Source organism: Rousettus aegyptiacus, unplaced genomic scaffold, assembly GCF_014176215.1.
Source record: "Rousettus aegyptiacus isolate mRouAeg1 unplaced genomic scaffold, mRouAeg1.p scaffold_m13_p_5, whole genome shotgun sequence".
Lineage (NCBI taxonomy): Eukaryota > Metazoa > Chordata > Mammalia > Chiroptera > Pteropodidae > Rousettus > Rousettus aegyptiacus.
In genome coordinates this window covers 22,565,476-22,579,754 of record NW_023416308.1, presented here as the reverse complement: position 1 = coordinate 22,579,754, position 14,279 = coordinate 22,565,476, and the positions used below count along the sequence as shown (strand labels likewise).

Here is a 14,279-nt window from a genome sequence, read left to right as displayed (position 1 = left end):
AGTCTGGGACACATATCTGCCCTCACTCAAGATGGAGACAAGGCAACGTGCCCTTTCCGGTCTCATGACTGCTCGACTCCGAAGGGCACCTCCCCGCGCGTGCGTGCTACGCCGCGGCTTCAGGCGCTGAGGGGAGAGGCGCCGCCGCCAGCGCCGCGGTGGGGACCCGTTAGAGCGGAAGCGCTGTTGCCGCCGCCACCGCCTTCGTTGTCCCGGGGCCCCACGTACCGGGCAGGTAGGAGGCGGGAGCCATGTCGAAGCGGCTCCGAAGTAGCGAAGTGTGCGCTGACTGCAGTGGGCCGGGTGAGTTGCACCGGCCGGGCCCGCTCCCCTCAGCTCTCCTGACCCGGACCACTGCCCCGGGACCGACCCCTTGGGTTTTGCGGTCCCGGCGGCCGAGCTCCGCACTCCATGCCCGAGGTCGCGACGAGGAAGAACCGAGGCGGCCTTGGGACGGAAGCCGTCTCGGGCCTGTCAGACGCAGGCGGGGAGGGGGCCGCCGCCCTCTCGTCCCTCTCTTCCCTCTTGTCCTCTCTGTCCCAGGCCGAGCAGGGAGGCGGCGGGTTCGGGGCCGGGGCTGCTACTTCAACAGGATGGGGCTTGGGCAATCCACAGGAAAGCCAATAACAGAAGCACAATGCGAGCGTCCTCCCGCCCGCGGCCCCCAGAGGCTGCAGGTGTCACCCTTCTCTCTCCCCCACCCCCCACCTCCCAGAGCCCCGCTCCACGAGGGGGCCCTACCCGGAGTGAGCGACATTCGCCACTTCCCTCCACCGAAACGCGCCAAAGGACCCGTTAATGATTTCTCCGCTCCTGACATTTGGGCTCCTGCTCCACCGAGGATTATCTGCAGGATGTCGGTGTCTTGTGAACGTAACCAGCACTTAAGAGGCAATGCATATGTCAAATTTTGGGATCTGAAAGGCCTGAGTTCAAACTAGATTTTGCCTCTGGATGACCTTGGACTGCTGACTTAGTTTGGCCAAGGCTTAGTTTCCTCAATTTTCCGATGGAGATAATTGGGAGTACCGCACTCAGGGGTTAGAAGATTCAATGAATATTCTAGGGACCATTTCATCTTAAGTTTTTTTTCTCTCTGTATTGTGTTCTTCAGTACAGAACCTTTGCAGCCCTTTAAAGGTAGAGTTGAATTTCTAAATCACACACTAATTACAGCTTACACAACAAAACAAAAAAAGCAGAATCACTGGTAAATAGACACATTTTGGCATTGGGGCAGTAAAGGCGTATGGGGGCATTGAAAAGCCAAAAAACCATTCCTCCCATGTGTAATTTTCAGATTTAGAGTTCACATCCATCTTAGCAATTGGAACTGAATTGACCAGGCTCTATATTTCCTGTGCTTGGATTTATCTGCTTTGAATTTGAAGTAATTCAAAGATAAGATGGCTTCCTTGGCACAACAGCGTCAATAAAAATCTTGAAGAAATCTTTAAGCAGCAGTGTTTTTGCAACTATTCTGAACTTTATCTTGTCGTATGAAAGTGGAGACTGATTTTAATACGGTGATAACTCAAACCTCATGTGGTTATTTCATAGCCTGTATAGTGCCAGTGGGGCTACCAGTTTCCTTTGAAGATAGAAGGGTGAAGGAGTTTAAAAGAGGTGTTTTATAAACCAAGTTAGTGTGTGTTATACAAACTCCATCAATTCTCTAAAAACATTATTTGTTCCACTTCCTTATTTTCTTGCCTGTTTTCAGTTGAACTGTCTGTGATGTGTTTGATTCACATGAGTCTAGATTCAAACTTCCTCTTGGAATGTGTATTCTTTACTTCTCAATGGATGATTTGGAGCAAAGGAAAACTGTGGCTCCATTGCTACCCTAAATACTACTTGGCACTTCTGTAGCATTTTGTGTGTTTCAGAACATTTTCTTTTCCATCGTATCATTTTAGTTGTCTCATATGCCTAACCTACAGAGACTTGAGTCACTCACTTCCTTCCTGTTTTGAGTGTAATTACGCTACCTTGAAATGTTCTGTGAAGTTGAGCAGCTAGGAATTTGTGCTGCTTTTTCTGCAAAGCCCCGGTGAAAGTTACTTTTATGGTTAGAGGTCCCTTTGAGATTCCGATGAATGCTAAGGCCCTCTCCCCAGAAAATGTACAGGTAGGTACTGACTCTTCCATACAGAATTTATGTTAAGATTTCTTAGTGGGGTCACAGACATTTCTGAAGCCTATATGTTGTGTTCCTGGAGCCCAAGTTAAGCACCTCTGGCATTAAACATTCAGATACACTGGAAGGAGTTCACCTAACCTAACGTCATTCATACAATTTGGATTTTACTGTGCTGTTAACATTCTAATATTTTTTCCATGGGATTCCGATTTATGATATTAAAGTAATTAATCGAGAATCTTGCTTAATGTGTGTTAAATGCTTGCTGACTTCTTCCTGTTTAATTTCCTCCAAGAACATTGTGAATCCTCTGAATGATATGTGAAAACTAAAGCTGTATTCAGGTCTTTTTTTTTTTTTTGTCATCAGTAGTGGCACCATACTGCATAAAGGAATGTTATGTATCTTGTAGGGATTCTTCATCTTAATGTTTCCCATCTTTGCTTTTTATAATGGCTTAGTAGTACTAACAGAGTTGTACTTCATTGAATTATTTTGTTTCTGTTTTGTTTAACGCTTAACCATGATCACGTCTTAGTGAATATTTGACTTTTTAAAAAAATAAATCTAGTTCATTTTAAATATATCCATGTTTAACTACCTTAAAACTCTGCTGTGATTTTCGCTATAGTAATACAGTGTTCACATGAAACACTTGATATTTGAAGTATTAACAAGCAAAAACTTTCCAGTGGTCACTTTTCATTGGGTTCTTGAAAATATTTGAATGGCACTTACAAATTAATTAAGAAAAGTTATAACAACTAACAATACTGAGTACTTAACTATATGCAAGCAGCTTTACTTTTTATATCCTGATTACCCCGAGATGTGTTGTTATTCCCATTTGATCCATGGTGAGGATGCTCAAAAAAATAACTTGGCCTGAGATCACTGTGCGAAGTGGGAGACTTGGGGTTCAAACCTTGGACTGCTTGTTTCCAGAGCCAATCTTCTTGACCACCACACTGCGTGACTCCTAGGATTTGTCTTTGATTGAAATCCTATAACTTTTCATTATATGGTTGGAAAGGGTTTAAATAAACTGTTTAAAATAGTGAAGATGGTATATATGCATTTTAGAAATTTTTGTGGACATTGAAGAATTTTTAAATATAACCCTTAGACCAGGCAGCTTAAGTGGCACCTATTGTCATCCCATTGTGAATCTGATGAAATATAGGTCAATTTTTGTTTCGTTTTGTTTTGGTTTTGATTTTGGCTTCTAAATATTCAGTTTACTTACCCAGTATGAATTATTTTTATTGCTTATTAAGTGTAAATTATTCCTTGTTTTAATGTATATCTAATGAAGTTTTTATTTTATATCTTTGCTTCTGTTAAGCCGCTGTTATTACAGATCTGTTCTTCTAGATCAGTTGCAGTATTAGACTCAGTAGTTTCTTTACAACAATAGATGGCCTAGAACATCCCCTTAGTGGAAGACGCCAGGTTTCCCAGTCTGTCCCCAGAACCACAGGAGCTGAGCAGTTTTACAGTTTTGTCACTTTGCAGCTTTCTGCTAAGCAGATAGGCTTAGCAGAAAGATTTGTAGCAGTTTTCTCACTATTTTCTTTAGATAATGCTATGTGGATTATTCAGTGTCGCAATTATATTATCTTGCCATTTGTGTTGATGGATTTAAAATGATTCATCTGTATCCTCCCAACTTTGCTTCTCTTAATTTGAATGAAAAAGCATACATCTGATATAGTAGATCCCATTAGGGTTTCAGACTGTGGCCCTGAACCATAAAGGAGGTAACTGCTTGTTTAGGACTTCAACTCATGTTTTTAGTCTCAGTTAACATTGTACTGAATCAGCCAAGTTAGGTGGGATCATCGGACAAGCTCACCAGCTTGATACACTGAGTAACATATCAAAACAACAAAAATGTCTTTTTTTTTTTTTTAAAAAAACACTATACCTCATTCATCTTTTGCCATCTGGCAGTAAAGCATCTAACTGGTCCTCATCACTGAGATTTCATTCTTCTTTCAGATCCTTCCTGGGCATCAGTAAATAGGGGAACTTTTATATGTGACGAGTGCTGCAGTGTCCATCGGAGTCTAGGGCGCCATATCTCTCAAGTAAGGCATCTTAAACACACACCGTGGCCTCCAACATTGCTTCAGGTAAAGGATAAGAATTTTTCTCAGGGTTTTTAATTTAAATTTTTAGAGCTCATTGTTTTAGCAACTAAAATTTTCCTACTCCTTAAATCATACAAAAATGTTTGAATCATAACTAGATAGAGGTGCTATGCCCATCAATGCTGTATGTGTGTATCAGTAGATATCTATAGAAATATATATTGAATTCATTATTTAATATTTTTTTCCTAACATAAATCTCGTCACAATAGCTCAATTATAGAAAGAAAAAAATAAATAGTAGTTAAAATTTCTTGATACCGTTTCACTGCTGACTTTTTAAAATGTCTCCAGAAATTGTTTTTAAATAGTCCATCTTTTCCACATGCTATGATGAATATTTCTGAAAGCTACTGCCTTAGAAACTTTTCATTAATGTACTTACTCCTGAGTACCTGATAATATATTTAGAACACTTTTTTCTTGCTTTAATAGAAACACGGACTGAGATTCCTCAGAAATTTCTGAAACATCTGATTTAAATTTTCTTAAAGTTCTCATTACTAGGTAGAGACCAAATTCAGTTAACATGTTTTGATTGATTTCCTAACACACTACTAAGTGTTAAGTGAGTTGTTTTTTGGGGGGTTCATTGTCATGTCACCTGTACTTCTATTTTGGGGTACACATTCTTAAAGTTCTTTTGGAACTAAGAATTAAGCATGTGTTTCCCCTTCATTTGTCTTGAGTACATATTTTACTAAATCTAGGGCAGCTGCACAACATATCTCTTAAATATGCCTATATGAATGAAGGGACCAGAACAAGTGGGTTTGGGTTTCTAATGTGACAAAACTCCCCTGATGTAAAAAAACAGATGGGGCCATGTTAGGAGTCATGCTTTAAAATGAAATTGGAAGATATAGTTTATAAATAACTTTTGCTCATAAGTTTCTAACAGCTCATGCTCATATTAAAGTGGGTGTTTACTGCTCTCAAGTCTGTGTTTACAGATTTTATTATAGAATCTGAATAAAGTCCATAGATGAGTAGTTTTAAATGTCAGAGTTAACCCTAAAACAATTCCCAAAGTATGGCACATGTACCACCAGCAGTACTCAAGACAGATGTCGGTAATTTAGTGGTTGCATTATTTTAATGTGTGTGTGACAGTTGTTGCACTTCAAACCATAATTGCTAGTAAAAGTGAATGGATTTAAAGAAAAATATTAAGTGAATAGACAGTATATAGCTAGTTAAGAACCTTGCAAATGGGTATTTGAATAATCAGTCTTAGAAAACACTGCCCTGAAGTGTCAAAGTACTCTTCTTTCATAATCTGTAAGAACAATATATTCCAGCCAGTTTAGGTATTTTATTGTCCTACTAGTCAAACCTGAATCCTGTGTACGGGGTCATCTTTCACGTTTTGAAATCTTAAAATAATGAAGTGCATGATATCCCAGTCTTGCCAGTGTTTGTAATGAGCCTTTGTTTTCCCAGTTACTAATTCCCACTGAATAATTGTGGAAAGAAATTTAAAATGATTTTATATTGCTTGGTTTTAGATGGTTGAAACCTTGTATAATAATGGTGCTAATTCTATATGGGAGCATTCTTTGTTGGACCCTGCCTCTATAATGAGTGGAAGACGTAAAGCTAATCCACAAGATAAAGTACAGTAAGTGGAATGTTTATAAATACTTTTATTTCTTCATAACACATGAGGTCCACTGAAAGGAGTGCAGCTATTTTTGACCAGCTTCCACAAGGGCAACCCAGGAGGTGGTAACCCCAATTGTTCATTGAGCTCTTTGTTATTAGGTGCAAAGAACAAGACTGGGCACTGGACCATCTCTTTTGCATGGTTACCCAACATGAGTCAGTGGTTTCTCCAGTTTGAGACTAAGGCTTAGAGGCTTTTGACGTAAAAAGATTTAAGCTTGTGCGCTCAAATAAGAGGCTGTTAGACTGGAAATCTAGGCTCTGGGCTCCAGTCTGCCTGATGCCTCACCTATAAGATGGGATGAAATGCTGCTTCCTCAAAGGTTATAAGGTCAATTAAGGAAATTACAGAGAAGAAAGATGCTATAACAAGCAGTCATTCTGAAGTCCTGGCCATTGTGATGACTAATATATGTTTTCAAACTGCTGATTTATGCACTGCTGAAACTTATTTCAGTATTGTCCATTTTATTCTTGAGTGGGGATGTGGGTCACTTCCTCATCTTTTAATAGTCTAAAGAATAGGGAATGTTATATCTGAACTGCAAGTGAACTGTTTTTTTGTTTTTCAACCAGTCCTAATAAAGCAGAATTCATCAGAGCCAAGTATCAGATGTTAGCATTTGTTCATCGCTTGCCCTGCCGGGATGATGATAGTGTGACTGCCAAAGATCTTAGTAAGGTGGGTCACACCTTTTAAAATCTCTAAAATTGCTGGATGAAACAGCATATTGTTTTGTTTGGTGGGGAAAACTTTAAAAGGAAGAAAAGAAAAACAAAACAAAAACTATTGACCGAATAATTTATAACAGCTTTTTTTTTTGCAATTGGTTTTGTCTTTAATCTTTCTTCAGATGGCAGCCATTCATGTTAGCAAAAGTAAGGGCAAAGAGGAAAAATAAGTATCTAGAAAACAGTTTGTGTTTTTCAGACATGGTTTGAAAATTGTATTTCTGTAAGGAGTTTTTTGTTGTTGATTTTGAAATAGGAACCACCTCCGAGTTTGTTTCTAGTAGGGACTAGAAAGTTTGTGGGATTTCTTCAGGTTTCTAGGTTGCATACTAAGTAGGATCTTCAGGAAGCAGGGTGTGACTCAAAGCTGTAGTACACAGAATGGTTTATTATACTTGTAAAATGAGTAGATGGTTTTCTTTATGTGGGCCTTTGCATGTTCTTGAGAGATGCTACAAGAAATATGCATTTTTATTTTAAAAGTACTGCTTTTGGCAGATGCTCACACAGAGCACTGGGCACTCACAGTTCAGAATTTTAAACTTTGTATAGAAATATATATTTCTTTGTTTCTCATTACTTCCATTTTTTGTTACTTCCATTACGGAAGAAGATGTGGTATGTGTTTTTACCACAATTCTTAAAAATAAAATAACTGAAAAAAAATAAGACTTAGATACAGATGTTAGGGTAGATTTCTTCATATATATGGTAAAGGTTTTCGCATTATCTACAATTCTAGGTTAGAATAAAGGAAGGCTGTTCATCTTCTGAATATATAAACACTTTTCTTCAATGGTACAGAATTTAGTATACTACAGGCTTGTTTCCCACCCAAAAAGACTTCATTAAAGCCTTGTATACAAGGCCAAAATACGTAGTGTTGTGGAGGGGGTGTGGTATAAGGTAGAACCCTGTAGTTTGCACAGTGTAGGATATAAAACCTTAAATCCCTAGATTCAATAACAACAACAACAATAATAATAATAGCAGCTGTATTCTCTGAGCATTTCCTATGTACAAGCTCCATGCTAAGCACTTTGTTATATCATTGACTTCTTACAGTAACCCTGTGAATAGGTGGCATTATTATTACCATTAGATACAATGAAACCAAAGTTCTGATTGCTTAAAGAACTCCCTCAAGGTTGCATAGCTTGAAGGGTATATGTTTTGAAATTCAGGTCTTTCAGACTTTAGAGCCAATCTCAGTCACCTCCTCATACTGCTTCTCATTCAATGTCTAATTGTGCTACTTAAGTAGACTATGCATTTGGGCAGGTCAGCCTTCTTACCCTATTTTCCCTAACCATAAAATGGGCTAGATCCCACCTTAGTACCCAGGGCTGATTGTGACCAACAAGAGAGAGACTGCTTCATTCACCTTACTGAGCTAAAGAAAGGTTATGTATAACTAACATAACATATTAAAATGGTCTGCCAGATGCTGTAGTACATCACTCTTTACACTTTTAACAATATTCTTTTTTGTTTGTGTGTTTTTCAGCAACTCCATTCAAGCGTGAGAACAGGGAATCTTGAAACCTGTTTGAGGCTGTTATCTTTAGGAGCACAAGCCAACTTTTTTCACCCTGTAAGAAAGCATGAATCAATCCACATATTAAATTGAAACTAAGTGGTTCTGTTTGTGTAGTCTTTTATTTATTTACTTTGATTTTTTTTTTTTTGGTCTGCTTTTTATTAATGATTCTTAGGAAAAAGGAAACACCCCACTCCATGTTGCCTCCAAAGCAGGACAGATTTTACAGGCAGAATTATTGGCAGTATATGGAGCAGACCCAGGGACACAAGATTCCAGTGGGAAAACTCCTGTTGATTACGCAAGGTGAGAGACTTAGATTCTTGTCTTTTCTCTCGGTTTGGGCTTATTTGTGTTGTGTATGATTCATTGTTAAGTGGCTAAATTGTGTAGGATTAACATTTAACCCCTTTAAAGATTTCCATTTATTTTGCACATGACATTTCAGATGCATATGAGCTCAGAGCCTGGCAAAGTCAGAGAAAGTAGAACCATTAGCCAGTGTGCTTAGTTTCCAGTCTTTTATGTAGTCCTTTATAATGTTGTGGAATTCGAAACAAGGAGTCCAAATCAAGTGTCAGTAATGGCAAAATCTACTCCTCATTTTAAAAATATTTTTAGTCATTGCTTATACTTAAAAACAAATCCGCATGGCTAGATAGATATGTGATTAAACAAATACAGTAAAATGTTGATTGTAGGTTTTAGGTAGTAGACATCTAGGTACTCACTGTAAAATTCTTTAAATTTTTCTTTGTTTAAAAAATTTGTGAAATACTAGGAAGGTGAATCAATTAATCTATAGATTAGTGTTGAATATCGTTTAAGTGACTGGGTGAATCATATTTCCTTCTTTTTTCAAAATTAACTTTGTTAACTTGCAAAGCACTATACTATGCTCTACAAAAAATGAAGTGGATGAAATGACAAAACTCTGCCCTCCCAGAATTTACTGTCTCTTGGAGAAATGATTTATAAATGCATGAAAGAATTTAATGAGGCAAGATAATGTAGATTCATTGCCAAAATGGATAACTGGTCTTAAAAGACATATATAAGGTTTCTTCATTGTGACTCAGATAATTAAAAAACTTCTTTAATTGGTCTTTGAAGAATGCGTTGAATTTGGGTGGATTTGGGAGGCATTCCATGTGAAAAGAAAGACATGAGTCAAGTTCAGGAGGGAAAGATGGGCAGGGCATGTTTGCCACAGCAGGGGACCTGACTCCATAGTGGAAAGTGTCTGGGAATATGAGAGCTAAGGTGTTGACAAATACAGTTTTTCATCAGATCTAAGACTCCACTGTTTGTATGGTTCATCATTATTTCATATATCACTAAAAAGAAAAAACTTGGCCAATTAAATGATGATGTGTCATCAATTGTAGGATGCTTCCTGATTTCACAGATGTTAAAAAATGAGGAAAAAAGATGTGTGTCACAGAAATCAAAGATGTGTGGTAGGTTGGAGAATATTTTATAGTACCTTAAATGGTAGGAGAAGAAAGAAACTGACAGAAACGACATCTTTTAAGAGGAAGAGAGCCCTCAGTAAATGATACTTATCACTTACTTTGGAATTTTTTCATGTATATCTTGCATATAATTGTTTCTCAGCATAATAATGTGGTTTTGTGCCTTATTACTAAAAGGATTTCATACAGCTTAGTTATTTATTTCATGAACAAAGAGAGGGAAACAATATTTTCTGTTACAGAAATTGAAGATAAGGAGGTGAAAGTAGCTACAGGTGTAGATAGGTTAGTCTGTCTCTCCCTGAATGGAAGACCTTGAAGTGCTTACTCTCTTCCAGAGTGAGGCTGGTCTTCAGAAGCATTTAGGGGAAGGACATTCTTTAAAATATGGATGTCCATGGTCATCCCATCCTTACTGATTCAGAATTTCCAACGGTGGGGCTTAGATATCTGTATATTTTTTAAAGCACTCTAGTTAGTTTTTGAGAATTTCTACCCTAGAGCATTTATTAAAGTATTCTGTCTTATAAATTAATAAAGGAGAGGGAGTAGTTCAGATTGTGAAAACAGTTTATAATTGTGGGAGTCAAAGTAGACCTTGACAGTTTACCTCATACAAAAAGGTTGATGATTCTAAAAAGTCATATTGAATCAGTCACTTAGATATCTCAGGAGATGTCTCTGTACTTTTCTATTCTAGAGCCAGTGGGTGGTAAGCAATACAAATGGTACTTTGTTTTCTCTTGGTAGGCAAGGAGGGCACCATGAGCTGGCAGAACGCCTTGTAGAAATACAGTATGAGCTGACTGACAGACTAGCCTTCTATCTCTGTGGCAGGAAACCAGGTGAGTGAAAAGACAGAAGCCTCTCCACACCTTCATTCAGTCTCTGGAAAAACAAGTTGGAACACTATTATTTTTGACCTCTACTTTAACATACCTTCAAAAAGATTGCAAATAAGGATAACTCCAGCATTTTTAGTTATATGTAAAAGATGTTAGTCAAATCTTGACTTTCAGTTTTTAAAACTTTATTTTAGCTCTAGAGTAGTGACTATTTTAAGTATCAAAGAACATAATCAAACCAAAACTCAATGTGTGCCACAGTTCTTGCGCATAATGGGACTAGGAATAGAAGAGCAAAGCAATCACTTCTATAATTACTTGAAGAATTCTGCTATTTAAGTAATATAAAAATCAAAAGTGAACTTTGCCATTAACCACCTTTATTTGAAAGGTAGAACTGGGGTCGGCAAACCATGGTCTATGGGCCAAATCTAGCCTATCACCTGGTTTTTTGGTAAAGTTTTATTGTAAGATAGCCACACCCATTTCATGTTGTCTGTGGCTGTTTTTGCACTACAGCAGCAGAGTTGAGTAGTTGAGTATTTGTGACAGAGACCATGTAGCCACAAAGCCTAAAATATTTACTGTCTGGCCCTTTACAGAAAAAGTTTGCCAATCCCTGATGTAGAATATCCACATACATATATGTAGTGGTTCTCCATCCTGGTTGTTCATAGAGTTAAGAGCCCCTGGTGTGGTTCTATTTCCTGGCGAAATAGAGTAAGCACACCCCACTCTGTCTCTCCTGAAGACAATAAAAACACCTGGACAAAAGGTATGGAGTAGCTATCTAAGGACTCTAGCTAGTGGTGTAGGGAACTCAAAGTACCATCAAGCTGGTGGTGGATATCCTGTTTATTTTGCTTCTGATATGGCCTCCACAATAGCCTGAAACTTGGAATTGCATCACAGATGCAAAGAAGCCTTCTTTCTTTTTCTGGTCCGAGGAGCATGAAATGAAACTCCTACCAAACAGAGAGTAAGGGAATCCCCTCATTCTTTTTTTCTTCTTTCTTTTTCCCCTACCCTAACCCCTAGGCAATCTTGTGGCTATAGTAGTGGCATCACAGGTGCCTAAATCTCTGACCAAGAGCATGAGGGGAATCCTGACTGCTTTTCTTTTTCTCTTTATTCACTCACCACTTGGTCTAGGAGATGAAACCTAACCTGGTCAGTTTCCTGCTAAAACAAAAATATTAACAGTCTCCATAGAATTTAAGGAAGACTCAGAGTCTCATAACATAATATTCAAAGTATCCAGGGTACTATCAATAATTATCATATGAAGAACCAAGAAAATCCCAAAAACTTATAAGGGGAAAGGCAGTCCTCAGATGCCAACCCCAGGTGATACAGTTGTTGGAATAATGAGACAAAGATTTAAAAGGCAGACAGTAACATCATTTTTTTAAAAGTGTGAACATTCTTAAAACAAGTAGAAATATAGAAAGTCTTGGCAGAGAAACAGAAGATATAGAGAAGAACCAAAGAGAAATATTAGAACTGAAAAATATAATAACTGGAATTTTAAAACTCACTAGATGAGCTAAATTAGCAGATTGGAGATGACAAAGAAAAGAGCAAATAAATTGAAAATAAATCACTAGAAATTATCCAGTTTGAGCAATAGAGAAGGAAAAAAGAGTAGGAGGGAAAAAAACGGGACAGAGCCTCATGGACCTATGATCAGACAATATCCAAAGGTCACATTTGTATCAGACTCCCAGAAGGAGATCAGAAACTAGTGTGGTGCAAAAAAAAATATTTGAAGAAATATTGGCTAAAAACTCTAAATTAGATAGAAAACATAAACTTACAGATTCAAGAAGCTCAGAGAATTCTAAACATGGTAAACTCTACGAAATTCTCACTCAGACACATCAAATTTAGACCGCTAAAAACCAAAGATAAGCATCTTGAAAATAGCCAAGGTAAAAAATGACATATAACATACAAAAGAACCATTATTTGAATGACTGGATTTCTTATTAAAATCCATGGAGATGAAAAGGAAGTAGAACAGAACTCCATTTTCATTGAAAATAAACTTCAGGAATGAAGACAAAGACATTTTAACATGAAAAGTAAGAATTAATTGCTCTAAGAAAAATGCTAAAGAAAGTTTTTTGGGTGGAAGGGAAATGATACCGGAGGGAACCTTGGAACTTAAGGAACAAAAGAAGAGCAACAGTAGTGATAAGTATCTGGATAAATATAACAGACTATGTTTTCCTCTTAAATTCTTTAAGATATGTATGAGAGTTTGAAGTAAAAGTTAAAATTGGTCAGGTTTTTAGCATATGTCAATGTCATACATTTGATAACTACAACGTAAAAGGCGAAAGAAATTTGGAGGTAAGATTGCATTCTCAAAATGGTAAAATGTTATTTCTAAGTAAATTGTAAAAACTTATGTATATTATAATCCTTAGCACAATGACTAAGACTATACAATGATATATGGTCAAAAACTCTAGAGATAAGTTAAAATGGAATAATTAAAGTTATTCAAATAATAATCAAAAGATATTTTGATACAAAATATTAAAAGAGAGGAACAAAAAACTGAGGCCCAAACAGAAAATAATAACATTATAGACTTAAGTCCAAACGTATCAATAATTACATTAAATATTAATCATCTAAACACACCAATTAAAAGCAGAGATTGTCAGAATGGATTTAAAACAAAAAACAAGGCATACCTATATGCAGTCTACAAGAAACCCACTTTAAATATTATGATATAATTAAGTTAAAAACAAAAAGTTATAAAAACATACCATGCAAAATGCTAAGTAAGAGAAAGTTAGAGTGGCTAATATCAAACAAAATGGACTTCAGAACAAGGAAAATTAACAAGGATAGAGAAGGATATAGCATAGTGATAAAAAAAAATCAGTTCACCAAGAAATAGCAATTCTAAATATGTTCACATTCAGCAACAGAGCTTCGAAAAATACATGAAGCAAACATAGAAAAAGGAGAAAAGGTCAAATCCACAATTATTATCGGAGGCTTAAAAGTCCTCATTTAGTAATAGTAAGAGAAATCAGCAAGGATATTTAACTGAAACCAAATCATCAACCAACTGCATTTAGTTGACATCCATAGAATACTCTACCCAACATCATTTCTTTAAAATACACATTGAACATTCACAAGTTAGGCCATATCCTGGGTCATAAAAGAAACCTTAGCAAATCTAAAAGAATTAAAATTCTACAAAGTATATTCTCTAACCGTAATGGAATTAAGCTAGAAATAAATAATAAAAATAAACCGGAAAATACCTACATGCTTGAAAATTAAAAAATATACTTCTAAATAATCCCTGGGTCTAAGAAGATAAATTCTTACATTAGAAAAGAAGAAAGGTCTAAAATCTTTTAAGTTTCCCCCTTAAGAAACTAGAAAAAGATGAGCAAAAGAAACCCTAAGCAAGCAGAAAGCCGGAAATGGTTAAGATAAGAGCAGAAATAAGTGAAATTGAAAAAAAAAATGAATCAATGAAACAAAAAGCTGATTCTTCAAAAAATAAGTACAATTGGTAAATGTCTAGCCATACTGCAAAGAAAAAAAGACTACACAGAGTAGGATATTACTACAAACCCCACAGACATTAACAGGTAATGCAAAAATATTAAATGTAACTCTGTGCATGTAAATCAAAGAACTTAGATAAAATGAACCAATTCCTCAAAAGCCACAAACTACCAACATCTA

At 36.8% G+C, this 14,279-nt stretch overlaps 1 protein-coding gene across 10 annotated transcripts in view; it reads left to right on the top strand.

Annotated features, from left to right (window-relative positions):
- Window positions 1–108: 108 nt before the first annotated feature.
- The window catches only part of GIT2 (GIT ArfGAP 2), a 46,074-nt gene continuing 31,903 nt past the window's right edge, over window positions 109–14,279 (top strand). For 5 of the 10 annotated variants that reach the window (XM_016125033.2, XM_016125030.2, XM_016125035.2 and 2 more), the window contains exons 1-7: window positions 124–303; window positions 4,145–4,278; window positions 5,805–5,917; window positions 6,538–6,643; window positions 8,201–8,287; window positions 8,409–8,539; window positions 10,459–10,553. In XM_016125033.2, coding sequence (XP_015980519.1) covers window positions 252–303; window positions 4,145–4,278; window positions 5,805–5,917; window positions 6,538–6,643; window positions 8,201–8,287; window positions 8,409–8,539; window positions 10,459–10,553 — 718 coding nt within the window. In that variant the 5' untranslated portion in view covers window positions 124–251. Of the gene's footprint in view, window positions 304–4,144; window positions 4,279–5,804; window positions 5,918–6,537; window positions 6,644–8,200; window positions 8,288–8,408; window positions 8,540–10,458; window positions 10,554–14,279 lie in introns of all 10 variants that reach the window. The other 5 variants (XR_001594459.2, XM_016125031.2, XM_016125029.2 and 2 more) reach the window with 2 other exon arrangements.